Source organism: Eschrichtius robustus, chromosome 3 (genome assembly GCF_028021215.1).
Source record: "Eschrichtius robustus isolate mEscRob2 chromosome 3, mEscRob2.pri, whole genome shotgun sequence".
NCBI lineage: Eukaryota > Metazoa > Chordata > Mammalia > Artiodactyla > Eschrichtiidae > Eschrichtius > Eschrichtius robustus.
Window position 1 is genome coordinate 35,045,247 of NC_090826.1, and position 24,158 is coordinate 35,069,404.

The 24,158-nt window shown below is 40.6% G+C and overlaps 1 protein-coding gene across 4 annotated transcripts in view; it reads left to right on the forward strand.

Moving 5' to 3' along the window:
* Nucleotides 1–24,158, forward strand: part of CCDC30 (coiled-coil domain containing 30) — a 164,618-nt gene that overhangs the window by 118,382 nt on the left and 22,078 nt on the right. For all 4 annotated transcript variants that reach the window (XM_068539659.1, XM_068539661.1, XM_068539663.1 and 1 more), the window contains 2 exons: nucleotides 4,565–4,727; nucleotides 16,677–16,789. In XM_068539659.1, the coding sequence (XP_068395760.1) occupies nucleotides 4,565–4,727; nucleotides 16,677–16,789 (276 nt within the window). The remainder of the gene's footprint in view (nucleotides 1–4,564; nucleotides 4,728–16,676; nucleotides 16,790–24,158) is intronic.

Below are 24,158 nucleotides of genomic sequence, written 5' to 3' on the forward strand. Positions count from 1 at the left end.
GATGCACCCTAAATACCCATCGACAGACAAATGGATAAAGATGTGGTACATATATACAATGGACTATTACTCAGCCATAACAAGGAACGAAATTGGGTCATTTGTAGAGACGTGGTTGGATCTAGAGACTGTCATACAGAGTGAAGTAAGTCAGAAAGAGAAAAACAAATACCGTATATTAACGCATATATGTGGAACCTAGAAAACTGGTACAGATGAACCGGTTTGCAGGGCAGAAATAGAGACACAGATGTAGAGAACAAACATATGGACACCAAGGGGGGAAAGTGGTGGGGAGTGGTGGTGTGATGAACTGGGAGATTGGGATTGACATATATACACTAATATGTATAAAATGGATAACTAATACGAAAAAAAAAGAAATATGTAGAAGAAACATGTGAACTAAGTATAGGAAAATGAAATATGGAGGGAAGTTATTTTCCACAACAAAGGAGACTATCTAGTACACATTGTTTTGTAACCTGAGGAGAGCAACCCCAATTTAGATATTTATGTTGTAACCTACTTTTTTCACTTAAAATAGTATAATCTGTTTACCTGCCATTGAATCTTCTTCTAGAACATTATTTTAATAACATGCCATAATTTATTTACTCTGTCCTTTATTGTTGGACATCTACGTTTTTCCCAGTTTCTTGCTATAGGAAAAAATAACATAATATATACCCTCCTAGCCAAATTTTTATGCATATCCTTTATTTCCTTGGGATAAATTCCAGCAAGTATAATTATAATATAACTGCCTATCATAAAATTTCAAATATTGAAGAGCTATATAAAATAAAAGGCATACGTTCTTCAGAATTTTACGCTTCAGCAATAACCACTTTAAGTGGTGCTATGTATTTCTCATATATTTTTCTATGTTTATGCATATATTTTTTATTCTAGTTTTATTTTCTTTTAAGTTGAATCATTTTACTCTATTGCTTTGGAATTTGCATTTTTAACCTAACAATATACTATGGACATCTTATTAGCCACTTAGTAGCTGTATCACCTTGGGCAAATTTCTTATCCTCTGTGCCTGTCCACGCCTACCTCATAGCATCAGCGTGTGGATTGGATGAGTTATAGGAGTTGGCTTGTATCAGTGTCTGGCACATACTAAGCACTTGTATCAGTCAGGGTTCAAACAAAGAAGTAAAAGCAGTAGGAGGAATATGTATTTATCAATAATAAGAGATTTGTTACAGAGAGCTCGTCTTATACAGTTGTGGGAACAGGTTACACAGTCTGTAAGGCTGACATCTTTGTTTCTTATGCTGGAACTTGAAGTCCGCAGGGCAACCAGTCAGGAAGTGAAAATGGATATAAAGTGAGGGAGAGCTGGAACCCATGAGCACAAGCTGAACCGCAGAGGCTGGCCTAGAACCCAGGTCAGTTTCACTGCCTCCAACCTTGATAAAGTAGGGAGAAGCTTGTCCCCCTCATCAAGGAGCTAAAAAGACACCTGGCCCAGGAGATGGAGAAGATGAAGGAGGATGAGAGGGAAGGTGGAGCAGTTGCAGGCCCAGCTGTCACCTCACGCCACGGTGAGCAGCAGATAAGCATCAACAGTATGAGCTGCAGAAGCACCTGCTCTGATTTTCCAAGTGTAAAAATGCTTCACTTCCACCCTCCAAATCTTGCACAAATAGATCTCTTGTAGCCCACTCTAACCAGAAACATACATGGAAGGAATTCCTAGCCAAGTTGACACATTTTACAAAGCCACTACTACCAAGGTGTTATTATTGTTGTTATTTCTATATTTGATGTTACTGTTGTCAAAATCATCATCTTCTTCTCTTCAGCGAAGTGGAATATTCATTTTGGCTAGAAAAAAATGTTTGGGGATAAGGGAAGTGGCAAAAAAAAAAAAAGAGAGAGACTAGAAAGGTAAGGTAGGCTTGGTCATGCTGAGCCTAACTAGCCACATTATGGAGTTTGGACTTGTTCATGGGTGAGATTGGTCTATAGTTTTCCTTTCTTGTAGTGTCTTTATCTGGTTTTGCTCTTAGGGTATGCCGGCCTCATAGAATTAGTTAGGAAGTGTCCCTTCTTCTTCAATTTTTCTGGAAGAGATTGTAGAGAAATGGTATCATTTCTTCCTTAAATATTTGGTAGAATTCACCATCTGGGCCTAGTGCTTTATTTTTTGGAAGGCTATTAAGTATTGATTCAATTTCTGTAATAGATATAGGCCAGTTCAGATTATCTATTTCTCCTTGTGTAAATTTTAGTAGATTGCGTCTTTCAAGGAATTGGTCCATTTTATCTGTTATCCAATTTGTGGGCATAAAGTTGTTCATACTATCCCTCTATTGTCCTTTTAATGTCCATAGGATCAGTAGTGATGATGATGATCCTGCTTTCATTTCTGATATTAGTAATTTGTGTCTTCTCTAGCCTGGCTAGAGGTTTATCAATTTTATTGAGTTTTTCAAAGAACCAGCTTTGGTTTCATGGTTTTTCTCTACTGTTTTCCTGTTTTGAATTTTATTGATTTCTCCTCTAATCTTTATTATTTCTTTTCTTCTGCTTTATTTAGGCTTATATTAGCCTTCTTTCTCTAGTTTCCTAAGATAGAAGCTTAGATTATTGATTTTTAATCTTTCTTCTTTTATAATATTTGCATTTAATGCTATAAGTTTCTCTCCAGGCACTGCTTTTGCCACATCCCACAAATTTCATAAGTTGTGTTTTCATTTTCATGTAAAATACACGTAGTTTAAAATAATTTTAAGATTTGTCTTTGACACATGTATTGTTTAGATAGAAGTATGTTTGTTTAATCTCCAAATATTTTGTGATTTTCCACCTTTCTGTTATGGATTTATAGTTTCATAATATTTTAAGCAGTTGTATAGCATTTTGTTACATAGATATATCGTAATTTATATAAAATGTTTTTTAGACTTTTTGCTGTTATAAAATAATTTTTTAAAATATTTTATTTATTTATTTATTTATTTATTTGGTTGTGCTGGGTCTTGGTTACAGCAGGTGGGCTCCTTAGTTGTGGCTTGCCGGCTTCTTAGTTGTGGCATGCAAACTCTTAGTTGCAGCTTGCATGTGGGATCTAGTTCCCTGACCAGGGATCAAACCCGGGCCCCCTGCATTGGGAGCATGGAGACTTAACCACTGTGCCACCAGGGAAGTCCCTAAAATAATTTTATAATTAATATCCTGACACATAAGACTTTGTAACTGTAACGAAGTATGAGACGTGTTATACTAAGGGAGGTTTAGGATGCTCAGATAACACATAGCAGGGACACCTAATTTGGTCTAGGAAGCTCGAGAAAGCCTTCCTCAAAGAAAGCTATTTAAGCTGAGAGTCAAGTCGTTGTTATGGGAAAGCTAAGTGGAAAATATCAGGCAAAGGAAGGCCTGGAAGAGGAGGATAGGGAAAAGGTTGGAGTTGCAGGGGAGGAATAAGTGTGGAGAATGACTTGTTTCAGGAAGTGAGAAAGTGCATTTTGCCTGGAACAAAATGTTTGAGGATAGAGGAAGTGGCAAGAAAATGAGGCTAGAAAGGTAAGCTAGCTAACAAACCATATTAAAGGAATTCCCACACTGCTGAGGGCCCGGGTGGGTTCAGTCCCTGGTCAGGGAACTAAGATCCCAAAGTCCAAAAAAAGAATTTTTACTTTATCTTAAGAGTAAAGGAGGGCTTCCCTGGTGGTGCAGTGGTTGAGAATCGCCTGCCAATGCAGGGGACACGGGTTCGAGCCCTGGTCTGGGAGGATCCCACATGCCGCGGAGCAACTGAGCCCGTGAGCCACAACTACTGAGCCTGCGCGTCTGGAGCCTGTGCTCCGCAACGGGAGAGGCCGCGATAGTGATAGGCCCCTGCACTGCGATGAAGAGTGGCCCCCGCTTGCCGCAACTGGAGAAAAGCCCTCGCACAGAAACGAAGACCCAACACAGCCAAAAATAAATAAATAAATTTATTTTAAAAAAAAAAAAGAGTAAAGGAGAATGCTACAGCAGTGTTAACATGTGTGCATTAGTATCAATAGTGTTTGTAACTAACAACCCTATATTAAAGCAAGAAGATGATGGGATTCAGCTCGTGAAGCACTGAGAACAAGTACAAAGAATATAGAATCCCGGGGACTTCCCTGAGGGTCCAGTGGTTAAGACTCCTCGCTTCCACTGCAGGGGGCATGGGTTTGATCCCTGGGCATGGCCAAAAAAAAAAAAAAAGGAAAGAATAAAGAGTTTGGAATTAGAGCCCTACCTCCATCTTTTCCTAGCCGTGTGACCTGGAGCAAGTTAATTAACCTCTCTGTGCCACAGCTTCCTCTGGTAAATAAGGAAAATTATTTCTTCTTCATAGGGTGGTTTTCAGGAGTGAGAGAGAAAACTAAGGAAAGCTTCTGTCACAAAGGAGTTTCCTTTGATGTTGGTCCCTTTATCTTATGGACACCTACCTTAACTCAGTGAACCAAAAAAATCCCCTGTGCCCAGTGTAACAATTTTAGGTCGAAGAGTTTCTTTTGCAGAACTTTGCAATTCACAGTGTGGTTTAATGTACATTAATTGCCCTCAGGAAACTCCTAGATCAGAATATGAATGAGCTACAAAAGCAAGTGAAAATCTTAAAGGATAAAGAGAATCAACTGGAAATGACCAGTTCTCAGCAACAATCCAGAATTCAGCAACAAGAGGCCCAACTTAAACAATTGGAATATGAAAAAAGAAAATCTGATGAGGTAAGAAAGCAAATAGGTATGCTTCTCAGTTTCCCTATTCCCTTAGGCCTAATTGATAGCTAATAAGAGCTAATAATTATTGAACGCCTAGCACTTTACCCATTAAGTTTAGTCAGGATTCAGTCAGGAAAGCAGAATCTACTCTAGGTATTGCAAGCAAGAAGGAATTTAACACGGGGAATAACATGCTTACAGAACTGTTGGAAGGGAGAGGTAGGGGTAAGTAGAAGGTTGCCAGCTTTCAATAAATCCAGAAGTTCAGAAATCACAGGGAAACCAACTCCTGCAGCACCAAAGTGGGAGATTTGCAGGAACTCTCCCTGAAGCCCTTACAAAAGTCTCATCTGCTGTCTTCCCATTCATTTACCTGGTAGTGTTACCCGGATACTGGATTTGCCTCTTGGTAGGTGTTGAGCCGAAAGATACAGCCAAGCCAAAGAACAGGAGAAGGAAGGATTTGTTACTTGCAGCAAGTAAGAACACCAGGGCTCTCTCCCAAAGCAGTGTCTCCTTGAACAGCAAAATTGGGGAAGTTTTAAGCTAAGGGTACATGCATATTCATGAAAGAGCTTGAGCAGAGGAGAATTCAGCATAGAATTGGGGCAAAGGTCCATAGAGTCCAAGCTTTAGTTGACTGAAGTCATGAGGGTCAACATCATCATTCTGTCCTCCACCTAGGTGGGGGTCTTACTTCCTGTAGAACTCAAAGACGTGTATCAGATTGTTATGTATATCCCTTGAGGAGGAACTAGGACTAGATTTATCGCTGAACTATTGTTTCTTGACTCCTTTTCCTTTGTTCTTACATTCCCTCACTTCCCTTAAGATCATTAATTACTGAGACCTGTTCAAGGACAAGCATTTTGGCCAGGCTTAGATCACAAAATGGATTAGACCAAAAATGGCTTCTGTCAAGAAAGCCATGCCTGGTTCTTTCTCCAGGGACCCCCTACCATATCTGCTTCCAGTAGTGCTAGAGGAGAACAGTGGCTTTTCCTGTGCTTTCTCCCATGCTTTCCAAACTGTGTGCAGCTGCCTTTCATTTGCAGAAACCAAACTGGAACTCTGCTGTCAAGGGAGTTTGGGAAATGTTTTCAGACTTCCAACCTTGCAGTGCAGGGGACAGCTTAGAAAAATAGGGGCCCTGGTAAGCAATGTCACAGTCCACTTTGTATAGTCAGCTTCCAAACAAACCCTTTTACCCAATATTTAACCTTATAAACAATAAGAGGAATAGTATGCTTGAGAAGCAAGAAGAACTACAATTCTCCAGCCTGTGGAAGGAAAACCACATTCACAGAAAGATAGACAAAATGAAAAGGCAGAGGACTTTATACCAGATGAAGGAACAAGATAAAACCCCAGAAAAGCAACTAAATGAAGTGGAGATAGGCAACCTTCCAGAAAAACAATTCAGAATAATGATAGTGAAGATGATCCAGGACCTCGGAAAAAGAATGGAGGGAAAGATCGGGAAGATGCAAGGAATGTTTAACAAAGACCTAAAGAATTAAAAAACAAACACCTAGAAGAACTAAAGCACAAACAAACAAAGATGAACAATACAATAACTGAAATGAAAAATACACAAGAAGGAATCAATAGCAGAATAACTGAGGGAGAAGAACAGATAAGTGACCTGGAAGACAGAATGGTGGAATTCACTGCCATGGAACAGAATAAAGAAAAAAGAATGAAAAGAAATGAAGACAGCCTGAGAGACCTCTGGGACAACATTAAACGCAACAACATTCACATTATAGGGGTCTCAGAAGGAGAAGAGAGGAGAAAGGACCCGAGAAAATATTTGAAGAGATTATAGTCAAAAACTTCCATAACATGGGAAAAGAAATAGCCACCCAAGTCCAGGAAGCACAGAGACTCCCAGGCAGGATAAACCCAAGGAGAAACACACTGAGACACATAGTAATCAAATTGACAAAAATTAAAAACAAAGGAAAATTATTGAAAGCAACAAGGGAAAAACAACAAATAACATACAAGGGAACTCCCATAAGGTTAACAGCTGATTTCTCAGCAGAAACTCTACAAGCCAGAAGGGAGTGGCATGGTATATTTAAAGTGATGAAAGGGAAGAACCTACAACTAAGATTACTCTACCTGGCAAGAATCTCATTAAGATTCAACTGAGAAATCAAAAGTTTTACAGACAAGCAAAAGCTAAGAGAATTCAGCACCACCAAACCAGCTCTACAGCAAATGCTAAAGGAACTTCTCTAAACGGATAACACAAGAGAAGAAAAGGACCTACAGACACAAACCCATAACAATTAAGAAAATGGTACTAGGAACATACATATCAATAATTACCCTAAACGTGAATGGATTAAATGCTCCAACCAAAAGACACAGGCTCGCTGAATGGATACAAAAACAAGACCCATATATATGCTGTCTACAAGAGACCCACTTCAGACCTAGGGACACATACAAACTGAAAGTGAGGGGATGGAAAAAGATATTCCATGCAAATGGAAATCAAAAGAAAGCTGGAGTAGCAATACTCATATCAGATAAAATAGACTTTAAAATAAGGAATGTTACAAGAGACAAGGAAGGACACTACATAATGATCAAAGGGATTAATCCAAGAAGAAGATATAACAATTATAAATATATATGCACCCAACATAGGAGCTCCTCAATACATAAGGCAACTGCTAACAGCTATAAAAGAGGAAATCGACAGTAACACAATAATAGTGGGGGACTTTAACACCTCACTTCCACCAATGGACAGATCACCCAGACAGAAAATTAATAAGGAAACACAAGCTTTAAATGACACAATAGACCAGATAGATTTAATTGATATTTATAGGACATTCTATCCCAAAACAGCAGATTACACTTTCTTCTCAAAGGGCACACGGAACATTCTCCAGGAAAGATCACATCTAGGGTCACAAATCAAGCCTCAGTAAATTTAAGAAAATCGAAATCATATCAAGCATCTTTTCTGACCACAAAGCTATGAAATTAGAAATCAATTACAGGGAAAAAAAGATAAAAAACACAAACATATGGCGGCTAAACAATACGTTACTAAATAACCAAGAGATCACTGAAGAAATCAAAGAGGAAATCAAAGAATACCTAGAGACAAATGATAATGAAAACACAATGATCCAAAACCTGCGGGATGCATCAAAAGCAGTTCTAAGAGGGAAGTTTTTAGCAATACAAGCCTACCTCAAGAAACAAGAAAAATCTCAAATAAACAATCTAACCTTACGCCTAAAGGAACTAGTGAAAGAAAAACAAACAAAACCCGAAGTTAGTAGAAGGAAAGAAATCATAAAGATCAGAGCAGAAATAAAAGAAATAGAAACAAAGAAAACAATAGCAAAGATCAATAAAACTAAAAGCTGGTTCTTTGAGAAGATAAACAAAATTGATAAACCTTTAGCCAGACTCATCAAGAAAAAGAGGGAGAGGACTCAAATCAATAAAATTAGAAATGAAAAAGAAGAAGTTACAACAGACACCACAGAAATACAAAGCATCCTAAGAGACTACTACAAGCAACTATATGCCAATAAAATGGACAACATTGAAGAAATGGACAAATTCTTTGAAATGTATAACCTTCCAAGTCTGAACCAGGAAGAAATAGAAAATATGAATAAACCAATCACAAGTAATGAACTTGAAACTGTGCTTAAAAATCTTCCAACAAACAAAAGTCCTGGACCAGATGGCTTCACAGGTGAATTCTATCAAACATTTAGAGAAGAGCTAACACCCACCCTTCTCAAACTCTTCCAAAAAATTGCAGAGGAAGGAACACTCCCAAACTCATTCTATGAGGCCACCATCTCCCTGATACCAAAGCCAGACAAAGATACTACAAAAAAAGAAAATTATAGACCAATATCACTGATGAATATAGATGCAAAAGTCCTCAACAAAATCCAACAACACATTACAAGGATCATATACGATGATCAAGTGGGATTTACCCCAGGGATGCAAGGATTCTTCAGTATATGCAAATCAATCAATGTGATACACCATATTAACAAATTGAAGAATAAAAACCATATGATCATCTCAATAGATGCAGAAAAAGCTTTTGACAAAATTTAACACCCATTTCTGATAAAAACTCTCCAGAAAGTGGGCATAGTGGGAACCTACCTCAACATAATAAAGGCCATATACAACAAACCCACAGCAAACATCATTCTCAATGGTGAAAACTGAAAGCATTTCCTCTAAGATCTGGAACAAGACAAGGATGTCCACTCTTGCCACCATTATTCAACATAGTTTTGGAAGTCCTAGCCACGGCAATCAGAGAAGAAAAAGAAATAAAAGGAATACAAATCAGAAAAGAAGAAGTAAAACTGTCACTGTTTGCAGATGACATGATACTATACATAGAGAATCCTAAAGGTGCCACCAGAAAACTACTAGAGCTAATCGATGAATCTGGTAAAGTTGCAGGATACAAAATTAATGCACAAAAATCTCTTGCATTCCTAGACACTAACAATGAAAGATCAGAAAGAGAAATTAAGGAAACAATCCCATTCACCATTGCAACAAAAAGAATAAAATACCTAGGAATAAACCTACCTAAGGAGGTAAAAGACCTGTACTCAGAAAACTGTACGACACTGATGAAAGTAATCAAAGATGACACAAACAGTTGGAGAGATATACCATGTTCTTGAATTGGAAGAAACCATATTGTGAAAATATTGGACTATACTACCCAAAGCAATCTACAGATTCAATGCAATCCCTATCAAATTACCAGTGGCATTTTTTACAGAACTAGAACAAAAAAATCTTAAAATTTGTATGGAGACACAAAAGACCCCAAATAGCCAAAGCAGTCTGAGGGGAAAACATGGAGCTGGAGGAATCAGACTCCCTCACTTCAGACTATACTACAAAGCTACAGTAAACAAGACAATATGGTGGTGGCACAAAAACAGAAATATAGATCAATGGAACAGGATAGAAAGCCCAGAGATAAACCCACACACCTATTGTCAACTAATCTATGACAAAGGAGGCAAGGATATACAGTGGAAAAAAGACAGCCTCTTCAATAAGTGGTGCTGGGGAAACTGGACAGCTACATGTAAAAGAATGAAATTAGAGCACTTCCTAACACCATACACAAAAATAAACTCAAAATGGATTAGAGACCTAAATGTAAGACTGGACACTATACAACTCTTAGAGGAAAACATAGGAAGAACACTCTTTGACATAAATCACAGCAAGATCTTTTTTGATCCACCTCCTAGAGAAATGGAAGTAAAAACAAAAATAAACAAACGGGACCTAATGAAAGTTTAAAGCTTTTGCAAAGCAAAGGAAACTGCAAACAAGACAAAAAGACAACCCTCAGAATGGGAGAAAATATTTGCAAACTAATCAACGGAGAAAGGACTAATCTCCAAAATATATAAACAGCTCATGCAGCTCAATATTAAAAAAAACAAACAACCCAACCAAAAAATGGGCAGAAGACCTAAATAGACATTTCTCCAAAAAAGACATACAGATGGCCAAGAAGCACATGAAAAACTGCTCAACATCACTAATTATTAGAGAAATGCAAATCGAAACTACAATGAGGTATCACCTCACACCAGTTAGAATGGGCATCATCAGAAAATCTACAGACAACAGATGCTGGAGAGGGTGTGGAGAAAAGGGAACCCTCTTGCACTGTTAGTGGGAATGTAAATTGATACAGCCACTATGGAGAACAGTGTGGAGGTTCCTTAAAAAACTAAAAATAGAATTACCATATGACCCAGCAATCCCACTACTGGGCATATACCCAGAAAAAACCATAATTCAAAAAGACACATGCACCCCAATGTTCATTGCAGCACTATTTACAATAGCCAGGTCATGGAAGCAACCTAAATGCCCATCGACAGACGAATGGATAAAGAAGATGTGGTACATATATACAATGGAATATTACTCAGCCATAACAAGGAACGAAATTGGGTCATTTGTAGAGACGTGGATGGATCTAGAGACTGTCATACAGAGTGAAGTAAGTCAGAAAGAGAAAAACAAATATCGTATATCAACACATATGTGGAACCTAGAAAACTGGTACAGATGAACCGGTTTGCAGGGCAGAAATAGAGACACAGATGTCGAGAACAAACATATGGACACCTAGGGTGGAAAGCGATGGTGGCGGTAGAGGGGCCGGGAGGGGTTGGCTGGTGGTGGGATGAATTGGGAGATTGGGATTGACATATATAAACTAATATGTTTAAAATAGATAACTAATAAGAACCTGCTGTATTAAAAAAAAATTAAATTAAATTAAAATTTTTTTTTTAAAAAATGAAGAATAGTATGCTTTCTCCTAATAGGATGCACTATCACTCATATAAATGAAAATGAAATCGCACAACTCAGATTGGGACTTGAACCCAGCCAAAACCCAGACTGGGACTTGAGCCCACTGTCTTAATTGAGATCACACACCTGGTCTCAGGACTTAATGAAGCTGAGGTTCTTCTGTCTCATCTCAGAAAGAATTCAGTGGATAACAAAGTGATAGGTAAGAAATGGATTTATTTAGAGAGAAACATTTTCCATAGACAGAATGCAGTCCATCTCAAAAGGCCAGAGCAGCCCTGGGAGAAACTCACTCCACAGACAGAGTGTGGGCCATCTCAGAAGGTGAGAGGCCCCGAAATATGACGTGGTTAATTTTTAAAGGCTGGGTAATTTCATAGGCTAATGAGTGGGAGGATTATTCCAACTATTTTGGAGAAGGGACAGGGATTTGCAGGAATTGGGCGACTGCCCACTTTTTGGACTTTTATGGTTGGCCTCAGAACTGTCACGGCACCTGTGGGTATGTCGTTTAGCTAATTACGACGAGCATATAATGAGGCTCAAAGTCTACTGGAAGTCGAATCTTCTGCCATCTTTGATCTAATCGGTTCCAACCAGTTTTTGTCGTATCCTCAACAGCTATGTCATTCTTTTAAAGGTTGTGCCCTGCCTCCTGTTTCATTGATACACTTAACTTCTCAGAGTCCCAGCAGCATCTGTGGTCATTTGGGGGTAATGTTAATTGCTGCTTCTTCAGTCTCAATCCACATGGATATACTGACTTTAAAACTTAATTATAAGTTAACTACCAATAATACAATAACACATGTTTTGCCAATGAGGTATAGGTTTGAAAAGCCACTCCCATTCCAGCTCTTGGTTTCTTTCCCATATTCTGGCTCTGAGAGAAAGAGCATCATATATCAATCAATGGTTAAAAGTTTAGACATCATCTTATCAGACATCACTGAACCTCAAAAGATGTTTTCACCTAGCCAGCATCATAACTACATCTTCCATAGGTCTTTCCACTGTTTTGCAGGTTGGTTTTTTTTACTGGATAGTGGGATATATGGTGAGACCAATGACTCTCATATATATGAGCCTTTGTTTCACTTCTCTTACTGTAAAATGATTTTCTTGGTCAGAAGCCATGTTGTGTGGTAGTATATCATGACAAGAAATAAAGAATTTGGTAAGTCCACAGATGGTGGTCCTGGCAAAAGTATTGTGGACCGAGAAAGCAAATCCATATCTAAAATGAGTGTTTCCTTACTATGTATAAAATAGATAACTAATGAGAACCTACTCTATAGCACAGGAAACTCTACTCAGTGCTCTGTGGTGACCTAAATGGGAAGGAAATCTAAAAAAGAGTGGATATATATATATACGTATGATTGAATCACTTTGCTGTACAGCAAGAAACTAACAACATTGTAAATCAACTCTACTCCAATAAAAATTAATGAAAAGAACAAAAATAAAATAAAATAAAATGAGTGTCTCTTTCACCGAGGACAAATTGTTGTTCTCTGCATGGTGGAAGGGGTCCAGTATAATAAACCTACTACCAGGTGACTGCCTGGCCCCCCAGTGGATGGTGCCATAACTGTTGCTCAACATTGATCTGTGCTTTTAGCAAGTTGAGTGGATTAGCCTTGGTGACTCCTTATAAAATATATTCCTGCCCCCATGCACTTTGTACGTGAGCCCACTGAGTGAGCAAATAGGGGATAGAAAAAGAGGCTAAGTGACATCCAGAATGTACTATTTTTTCCACCTGATTATTGAGAGCCACCTCTTCTGTGGAAGCCCTCTGCTGAGCAGAAACACATGTAACACATATATGTTCACACTCTAGGCCTGTGCTGTCTAATATTGTCTAAATTAATATCTAAATTTAAGTTAATTAAAATTACATAAAATTAAAAATTCAGTTCCTCAGACACACTAGGCACGTTTCATGTGCTCAGTAGCCACAGGTGGCAAGTGACCACCATGTTGGAGAGTGCAGACATAGAACATTCCCACCAATTGGACAGCATTTCTAGTCCAGGCCCCTTTTCCAGGCCTCTTTTTCATCAGTCCTCCAATATTATTCTTTCCAAATCCCTGATCATCTGGCCAAACTATTAGAAACTTTCTATAAATTAGCATAGGTCCATGCCTCTGGACATCTCCCTTTCCAGGCAAAGTGAACACAAGCTTTGCCCACTGAGACTTCCCTTCCCCCTGGTCTTAAGGGCTACCCCTCAGTTGGGGCTGTATGCCACAGCAGCCCTACTTTTTATTTTTTTAACAGCTTTATTGGAGTATAATTGCTTTACAATGTTGTGTTTGATTCTGCTGTATAACAAAGTGAATCAGCTATACATATACATATATCCCCATATCCCCTCCCTTTTGCGTCTCCGTCCCATCCTCCCTATCCCACCCCTCTAGATGGTCACAAAGCACTGAGCTGCTTCCCGCTAGCTATCTATTTTACGTTTGGTAGTGTATATATGTCAATGCTACTCTCTCACTTCCTCCCAGCTTAGTGGTTGCTGCATATTGTACAGAATCATACGTACATCAGGACCGAATTTATTCTTCCTTGGCTAACTGGTCATAGAACTCCCCATTAGGCCATAGGTTTGGGTTGAGAGAGGTGGTGATGCAATAGAAGTAAGTACCACTTGCTAATGCAGCTTGGAACCTTAAGGACCTGCTTGGGCTCAGTATTTTACATAGCAATTCTGTTTGAGGATGGAGTACTACTGCACATGCCCAGCTCAATGCTCAGTGGATAATAGAACACCTCGTTACGAGAGTAGAACACCTCGTTTCAGGAAGGGCAGCTCAGGTTACTTGATACTTGATTTCTCACAGCCAACCATTCAGTCTCCGCCAGGGCCAGTCACAAGCAAGGACCTTTCTCAAAAGGCAAAGAGTTATTATGGGAGGAGAGATGACTTTCCTCCCAAATCATAACATTAAACTACAGTTTTCCAGAGGCTCTATATTGCTTCCTCAGCTGCCATGGAAACTTGGAGCAACTTTGGGTCTGCTGGGTCATAAAGCCCAAGTGGCAAAGCAGTTTGCACTGCAGCCTGGCACAGCACAGATCTTTGTTTTGCTTTGAGCACCACTAAAACCATACAGCCTTGAAGGTTGCTTGATAAATGGGTTGAAGGCAAAGGTGGTATAAGTTGATTCTAGACTCTGAAGAGGCATTCCAAGCACTTGGCCTTTTCTACCATCAATAGCCCTCAGGTCAGAAAGCCAACAAAGAGAATCTACTATTCCAGATTGTCTAGTTTGACTGTACATTCAAGAATTGGGGAATAATCACTGAGGAGATTCACAAACCCACTAGGCCCATCATGAAACCTACACTGAGCTAATGAATCACTGCAGACATACTCTAAGACACTCTGTGTGTTCAAACTCCATTTTCCACCTTACTTCTTTAAGCCCCCACTCTGAATTGTGAACCTTAGTCTCATTTTGGGTTCCAAGGTATTAGTGTTGAGTGAGAACCACTGTACTGTATGTAATTCCCCCAAAGTCTAGATAGTTCCCTTTCTCCAATGCCCAGTCACCTGGGTAAAAGGCCACAGGCCTCTTTGCGGAAGGCTTGGGAGAAGATCACATGCTTGTGGCCGCATCACACACAAGGTTCTTCCTGAAGACAACCTAGCAAAAGGACTCTGGGTCTGAACTGACTCAGGTCTGGGGATTGAGTAAGAGGCCATTACTCTCCATTGTTGTCATTCAAATTGGGCCTCTGTTCACCAGACCCAGGTGCATTTATTTATTTATTCATTTATTTAAAAATACAACTCAAGTAAAACTTTAATAGGCTGTTCATCTATTTTAGTCCTGTAATCACTGTGAGCAATTAACTACAACCAAAGATTGCTATGAGTCAAACCATTTGGTTAAATCTCTGGCCCTATTATCTAATAAGAGTAATAATGCCCACCGCGTATCAGGGGGTTAAACATTGCCACTTGACCTCTGACACACTGCAGTACCATCATCCCCACTAAAATCAGGGCTTCAATGTTGGCATCTCCCACCATCATCCTCAGTAGGAGAGCATTATAGAGCATTTCAAGGAATCGGGTGCTCCCCTCACCAGTGTATTTGGCAAAGCCTTGGTGAGAGGAGTGTCTTCTGAGTGATGTGTGGGTCATAGTGATGAGGTGGGTGAGCAGGTCACCCATGACAAATCTACTCCAAACGTCCTATCTACTTAAGACTTTGGATTCTTTCCTCTCTTATACCAAGGAAGTATGGCATCTTAATGTCATTTAACACAGGTCACTGTTGAGTCCAAGTTTCAGTCCACCAACCAAGCAAACTATTAAAGTCACGTTAGATGTTAAAATTAACACATTAAATCCTGAATCTCTGGTAAGTGCATCCATGTCAATAAATTCAGCCTATTCAACATTATATTCCTTTCTCCCTAGTATAATGCCCTACAAATACAGACCTACCTGTATTCCTCAGGTTTCTGCCAATTTAATTTGGCAGAATCTTTCCATTCTTTCAATATGGCAGTCCTCCTAGGTCAGTCCCTATACTCAACCCCCACTCCCCAGGATGGGCTGGGATCTGACTCTAGTTGTAGGGTTGGAGGCAAAGAGAAGCGGTAGTGGTATAGGGTGGGTGTTAAGAATAATAGGTATCCTTGCACAGGTAGCTGCCTCAGGTGGAGTCAGTAGAGTCCTCGATGCAAGAGTGGTTAATCTCCTGAGACAGCAGGACTGCTTATGCTGATAAGAGGGGCTCAGTAGGATTTCTAGGTCCAGGGTGCTCAAAGTTATTGGAATCCTGTCAGATGTTCTCGTTCCCAATTCTCAGATTTGCATGTATTTCCAAATAAAGCACTATTTTTCACATAAGAGATGTGGCAAGGCTATGAAATCAACTTATGCTGCGATTCTGCAACCTACTTGATGAAATTTGGGTTTTGGATATATTGACCTGCTGCCTACATGAAGGACGTGCTCTGGGTTTCTGAGTATGCCTTGTTCCAATAATTAAATCGCAAGTTGGACATTTTCTCCTCTGAGGCTCATTAACATGGTCAGGTGCGGCTAGCCACCCCACACTCCTTGGAGTTCTCAGTGCCTCTGTAACTTTGCAGCAGTCCTGTGGTCTGCCAAAGCACTTCACCACAAGCAACTATATTATAATTTAATCAACTTTTCTGTCATGGATTACTAGTATTAGTGACAAGATTAAACTGCCTTCAAATCCAACCAGCTCAGATACCAAGTCCAGACTCCCCGGAGCCACTTCTAGAACAAAATACTTCATTAGTCAGGGTTAGGTCAGGAAAACAGCTTTCACTCTACTTCAAGCTGGAAAACTTTCTATATGTGGAATTAAATGCTCACAAAACTACTGGAAAGGTTGGGGGAACAAAAGTCAAGGAAAAGAGCTATTGGCTTTCGGGAATTCTGGAAGTGCAAAGTCACAGGACGCTACTATGATTTCCATAAGCCTTTTTCAGCAGAAAGGCTTTGCCAGTTTACATTTCGTCAACATCAAACCTTTATTCAGCAGAGTATTCCCATTTTTTTTAATGTTTTTCAGCAGCTCAAGAGCAACCAGGAATTGTCAGAGAAGCTGTCTGGGTTGCAGCAGGAGAAGGAAGCTCTACGTGAAGAGTATGGGCAATTTTTGAAGCAGCTTGATGTCCATGTGAGGTAAACAAAAACAAGTTCCCTTTAGAAGACTGTGAGCTACTTCTTAGGGAGCCAGAGCAGGGGATGCTCGCAGAAGTGACCTTTCAAGAACACCAACACCATTTTCCTTCGTTCCCAGAATTTCTATCTATAGGGCTTTTCCTAGGGAGATGTGGGGCCTCATTTCTTCCCAAGAGAGGGAAGGGGAAGGGAATTACTATTTATTGAGCTCTAGTGGTATCTAACATCTTGCTCTTCCCCAAATACACCCCCTCACTTGCCTTCAGCCTTCTTTTTCCCTCGCGTACTTTCCTCAGTCTGGACCACGCTCTCCCTATTTCAACTCTTCATTCTCAGCCTAGCAGTCACCTCCTCAAGAAGCCTTTCTTGACACCTCCGGCCTGGGTTGAGTGAGGTGTCACTCTTTGTTTTCCTGTAGCCTTTTGTACATGGCTCTCTGTAATTATTTAAGAACTTGCCATGTTGTTGTGAAATAACGTGACTCACACCTGTCTTCCTCACCAGACTGTAGGTTTTAAAGGACATGGGCCAAGGTCTTACTCATCCTTTTATCCACAGGCCCTGGTATATAACAGGTGCTCAATAAAACTTTATGTTCCCAAACTACCTGCTCTTTCTTCCATTCCCTGGTCATCATCCTACCAGATTCCTCCTGCTCTCCTCCTCTCTGAAGTGTAGCTTAGTAGTTCAGAATATGGACTCTGGAGCCATATTGCTTGGGTATAATTACTGGTTCTACTAGGAACTAGCTGTGACCTTGGGCAAGTTAAATAACCTCTCTGTGCCTGAGGTATCTCGTCTTTAATATGGACAAAATAGCCATTCCTATCGCATAAAGTTGTTATGAGAATTAACTGAATGAATATATGTAAAGCGTTTACTTAGAACAGTGTCTAGCACACAGCTGTTATTATATCTACTTATTTTTAGTTTTTCTCCATGACCCACCTCTCTGCTCCGAGCTCTGCGCCCCTCTGCTCTATTCTTTCTATAGGTTGAAGTTTCTTATTCTCTTATGTTCTCACTCACCTACTATGTTGATGGTAGTCATGATAATGATTTAAAAACCATTTTCTGAAACTCCAGACCTTTGGTTGCAAAGCAACACTGTTTTAATCAGTGTATTTCATTCCTTGACCAGTGGTCAGCGCCAAGCAAGAACTTTAGCAAAACAGCTCAGGTTAATTCTAGGCCTGCTGGAATCAACCCTCACAACATAGCCCAGATTTAGTTAAGAATTATCCACTGGTCCTGTGATTGATGTTTTCATTCAAAGTAAAAAAAACCATTTTTGTACATATATTTTTCATTTTAAAAATTATTTTTATAGAGTAAATTCCCAGGTGTGGAATTACTAGTCCAAAAGCTGGAGCTATGGATCATAAAATGTATTATCAAACATTCAGAAGCATCCTACCAAAATTTTCTGCCGTCATTATATGAGTAACAATTTCACCACATCCGAATTTGCATTGGGTGCTACTTTAGGTGGGGGAGGGCTCTGATGAAACTTTCCCCAGTGTTCTTTCTTTTAATTGAGGTATAATTTACATATACACCGATTTTAAATGTACAATTTGATGAGTTTTGACAAATGTACTGTTTGATGAGTTTTGACAAATGTATACACCCACCTAACCACTAGCCCAATCAAGATACAGAACATTTCCATTATCCCTTTAATTTCTCTCCTACCTTTTTGCTGTCAGTCTGTATCTCTTGCTCCTCCACTTCCTCCCAGGCATCCACTCTTCTGATTTCTGCTTCTCCTAGAATTTCATCAAAATGGAATTATACTGCGTGTGATCTTTTGTGTCTGACTTTTTTTTTAAAATAAATTTATTTATTTTTGGTTGTGTTGGGTCTTCGTTGCTGTGCGTGGGTTTTCTCTAGTTGCAGCAAGCGGAGGCTACTCTTTGTTGCTGTGCATGGGCTTCTCATTGTGGTGGCTTCTCTTGTTGTGGAGCATGGGCCCTAGGCGCAGGGGCTTCAGTAGTTGTGGCACGTGGGCTCAGTAGTTGTGGCTCACGGGCTCTAGAGCATAGGCTCAGTAGTTGTGGCACATGGGCTTAGTTGCTCCGCGTCATGTGGGATCTTCCCAGACCAGGGCTCGAACCTGTGTCCCCTGCATTGGCAGGCGGATTCTTAACCACTGTGCCACCAGGGAAGTCCTGTGTCTGACTTCTTTTGCTCAACTTACTCTATGATTTTTAATGCTCAGTTATAGACATTTCTTTGATGGCTAGTGAGGCTGAATAGTTTTCCATATTATTTGTCCAAACCCTTTAGGACAGTGGATGCTAACCCTAGCTGCACATGCATGGGCCCCAACATAGATTAATTAAATCAGAATCTGTGAGGATAGGGCTTAGGGATCAATACTTTTCTAAAATCATCCCCATGTGATTCTGATGGGCACCTAGGGTTGAAAACTACAACTTTAGGAAAGAAAATGGAAGGGATTGTCAAAACTCTAGGTTCATTTTTGTTTTCATTCCCCTGATCCCACTCCTGACCTTTACAAACAATGCTTATTTTTTTCCATGTTTTCCCAGCTAATCTTCCAGAGGAACAAATTCCTTGCCTTTTTGAAATAAAAATAAATGAAAGACCATCTGGTTTTATATAAACATAAGCAAAAGTTGTCCTTAAATTTTAGAACATGAGTATTGTGCTGTCTTATTGTACAAATTAACAAAGCCAAACATAAACTTAGAAAATCCGCATGTTCTTCAGGCAAGTTGGCCAACAGAACTTCTGGCTAAACTAATAGGTGTGTCAAATAACCAGGCTGCTATGGAAGGGAAGGCTCTAAGCTCTCCCCAGCTGAACTGCATCCACATACTCTTCAAACCATGTAGCACTACTGAAAGAAGCCTGAATATCAAGCAATAGGAGCCAGTTAGGTCAAGTATAATACATTCACTTGATGGAACATAATACAGCTGTAAAAGATGGTGGCCATGAAGACTAGATAACAACATGGGAAAATGCTGTGATACAATAAATGAAAAGAGCATAAGAATTTTAATGTAGACAGTGTTTTAAAAAAAGATGCTTATAAAAAGACTGGAAGGAAATACAAGAATATTGTAATACTGATCATATGGGAGTTGGGTTTTTTCCCAAGATTTTCTATAATTTATAATCTTTAAAAAATAAATTAATATTTTAATAGTCCAAATGGCAGGATAAGAGAGACAGCAGCTGTCTGGCATGGAAGCTGCAGACGTGGGTTTTAATATCCCAGGGCAGAAAGGGTAAAAGCAATTCCAGAAATACATGTTGTGTTTCAAATGATGTCAAAAATCAGAGGAACTGTGAACAGCTGGGAAACTCAGAGAACAACAGGTGTACTGTTAGATAGTGTTAAACCTCTGAAGCTATGGACCAGAAGATGCTGAAACCCGGTGATATCTTTTGCCAAGCTCTTCCTAGTATAAGGGAAAATGAGAACATTTATGAGATAGAAGTATCTCCCTGTAAAGAACATAAGTCACAATCTGCAAGAATAGGTACCTCATATTATGTAGTGGGTGCTGCAAGGGCCACAGAACTGAACAGGTCTAAGGCAGTTTTATGAACGCAGGTATCTAGAGCAACTCTATTAATTAGGATGTAGGTTGAGTTGCTGCAGCAGAGACACTGAATAAGAATGTCTTTAAAAGGGGAGGGTTTTCTCTCTTACCTAAAAGTGCAGGATGGATATGGTAGCTCCATGTTTCCGAAATCTAGACTCCTTCCTTGTTGTTGCTCCAGCATCTTTAGCACTTAGCCACATAGTTCAGGTGGTTCACCACCATATCCACATTTCTTCCAACAAGAAGGGAGAAAGAGGGAACAGCAAGGGCATTCCATTCTCCTGGAAGGCACACTACTTCCACTCCGGCTGTTGGCCAGGACTTATTCCCATAGCCTCATCTAACTGCAAGGAAAGCCAGAAAATGCAGTTCCTATTTGAGCAACCAAGTGCCAAGCTAAATCCGTGGCTCTATAATAACAGAAGAAGGAGAAAGTGGATTGGGGACAATCCCCACAGTCAGTCACTGCCACGCGCACTGACAAGCTGGTGACAAGGCCCGGTATGCATGTCTCTGGCTTACCAGAATTCAAACTTCTCCGCTTGGCATCTGGCTAACAGCTAAATTAATCTTCTAAGGGAAAAATATACAAAATGATTCTTCTTTTTTTTAATTTTAATTTTATTTTTTTGGCTGCATTGTGTCTTAGTTGCTGCGCGCGGGCTTTTTCTCTAGTTCCGGCAAGCGGGAGCTACTCTTCGTTGCGGTGCGCGGGCTTCTCATTGCGTTGGCTTTTCTTGTTGCAGAGCACAGGCTCTAGGCGCACAGGCTTCAGTAGTTGTGGCTTGTGGGCTCTAGAGCGCAGGCTCAGTAGTTGTGGCGCACAGGCTTAGTTGCTCCGCATCATGTGGGATCTTCCTCGACCAGGGATCAAACCGGTGTCCCCTGCATTGGCAGGCAGACTCTCAACCACTGCGCCACCAGGGAAGTCCCTACAAAATGATTCTTTTATTTACAATCAGCAAGTAGGAGAGAGAGGGGTGCTATTTTGGAAAATGGAAGAGTCTTGCAAAAACACATTTAGAGGTAAGATATAACTTACAAGAACATAAGACTCTCTTGGAGTAGCTATTCCATCATAGTTTGACTAGAATTAGTACCTAAATAAGTCTGCTTTGCTCTTCCCCTCCCATCTGGTTCCTAGTTTTTATGTAAAACAAAATATCTCAAAGAGAAATTGACAATATCCGGTTTGCCTGGCTTTGCTGGTATTATAGCACTGGGGCATAGTCAGAGATCACAGCCTCTGGAGTCAGATTCTTCTCTGTAAAAGTAACTTCCCTCTGTGTCAGGAGTCCTCAAGACCACCCTCAGGTCTGGAGATTCATTAGGACTTACAGATCTTAGGAAAGCTTTTACATTCATGGTTATGGTTTATTACAGTGAAAGGATACAGATTAAAATCATCAAAGGAAAAAAGCGTGCAGCGAGAGTTCAGGAGAGACAAGATGCAAGCAAGCTTCCCACTGTCCTCAGTGGAGTAGTACGGGCAGTACTTAATTCTCCCAGCAACGTTGTGTGACAATATATATGAAGCATTCCCAGCCAGAGAAACTCACCTGAGCCTTGACATCCAGAGATTTAATCGGGGATTAGTCAGGAGGACAGAGAGAGCTCCTGTGATTGACCTTAACTACTTAGTCTCCAGTTCTCCAACCCCTGAAAAGTCGAACTGATCCAGCATGGCCCAGGCCCATGGTGAACAAAAATGCATTCACCATAAATCATTTTGTTAGCATAAAATATCTGGTGTGGCCCAAAGCCACAGGTATACAGAGACATTATTATCAGGCAGGATATTCCAAGGGCTTAGAGGTTGTCTCCCAGGAGTCAGTCAAGGACTGGAAACCCAGACCCAATGAGTTTACTGCACAGCATCCATCTCCTGGGTCATAGAGTGAGGACATCACCTTCACAAGTTTGCTTTAAAAGTACGCGAGGTGTCTTGTGAAAAGCCTGGAGCACACGTTAGTTCCCTTCACTTAGTTAGGACTTCCTCCAGTTTGAGTGTCAGAGCCCCAGACGGTTGACATAGGCAAACTGCCCAGCATCATAGGCCTGAATGACTGTGCCCTCCCATGCCTACACTGACAGAGAGCAGATGCTTCATTCCTTAAACACTTTTCCTTTCAGTTAAAAAGGCATTATTCAAATTTCTAGGCAATCAGGGAAATCAGAGGCTAGAGAGAGCATTAGAATACTCTTTTGTTTGTTTAGTTTTTCTGTTTTTAAGATATCAGGATGTAATTGACCACAGATAACAAAAAACCTGACTAATATATTTAAACAAACTTTTTTTTTTCTTATGTAACAAGAAATTTGGAGGAAGGTGATTATGAAGATTGATTCAGCTGCTCAGTAGCGTGCTTAAGGACAGGCTCTTTCCCTCCTTCTCCTCTGCCATGCTTGGCGGGCTGATGGCTTTGTCCTTAGGCTTCACACCTCATGGTTACAAGGCAGCGGCTGTAGCTGCAGGTAACAGCCTCGGCAGGAGGGCAGCCAGAGCAGAGAGAGACCTTTGCTCCAGTTCTCAGCTTTTCCTGAAATGCCCAGCAGGACTTATCTGTCTCACACACCCAATCCCCACCTCAACCCACCCGGCACACACCTGGGGCCAACCCACCTTCCTTGAGATCAAGGGATCCTTATGGATACCTAAATGAACTTGAGTTCTGTTAGCAGAAATGAAGAAAGGCCATACTGCCCTTACAGCCTGCCACAAGTAGTCTGATTACAATGAAACAGAAGTAGCGAGGAGGTCCCCCAAGGGTTTCTCCCAAACTTTAGCCTGCATCAGAACCCCCTGGAGGACCCAGTAAAACACAGATCCTCCTCCAGACTTTCTTATTCTGTAATTCTGGGATAGAGCCTGAGACTTTGCATCTCTAACAAGTTGCCAGGTGATGATGGTGTTGCTGGTCAGAACACAGTTTGAGGACCATTGCTATTGGCTTAGAGCAAACCTAGTTTAGGAACATTAGCTAGAGCAATGGTTTTCAGTAGGGGATAGTTTGCCTTCCAGGGCAAGGGGACACTTGGCAATGTGTGGAGACTTTTCAGGTTGTCACACTGTAGAAGGTGCTACTAGCATCTTGTGGGTGGAGGCCAAGGATGCCGCTAAGCATTCTTCAAAGTACAGGTCAGCTCTCTACACGAAAGAATTATCTGGCCCAAAAGGTCAGTAGTGCAGAAATCCTGGTTCAGAGTGATTTTGTGTTATTAGACCTCATAGGTTTGATCTCGGAGAGGCAGCAGTGAGCGGTGGCGCGAAGCTAGAGCTTAATTCCCTGCCCAGGAATTGAACCTCGGTAGCCTGTATGAAAACCAGGAATCCTAGCCACCAGACCCCCTGGCTCTTGCCCGCAGTGAAAAATGCATTTCTCACGGAGGCAAAAACTATAAAAAAGGGTACGAAGTTTGTTATTAGAGACATACCACAACAACAAGTGGGAGAGCACACAGAGAAACAGTTTGTTTAGTTAAGATAGAAGCAAGGCAGAGATTCACACCCGGGGAGAAAGGGTGTGGGTGTCCTCCCTGATGAGGAGTGCAGTAAAGAAGCGGTTAAATCATTTACATAGGGCAGTTCTTCCAGGTCTTTGTATACCTTTGGCCAATTACCTGGTTTCTTTTTCCACACCTGACCTGCCCTAGCACCCTCCCCAACATGCGTGCGCAACTTTTTTCCAAGATGGATTCCAGCCCAGAGGCCTATGGCGCCGCCTTAGCATCACATATTATGGGGTGGTGCCCCCTCCTTTTTGACCCCCAAGGAGGCTTTCTGCGCA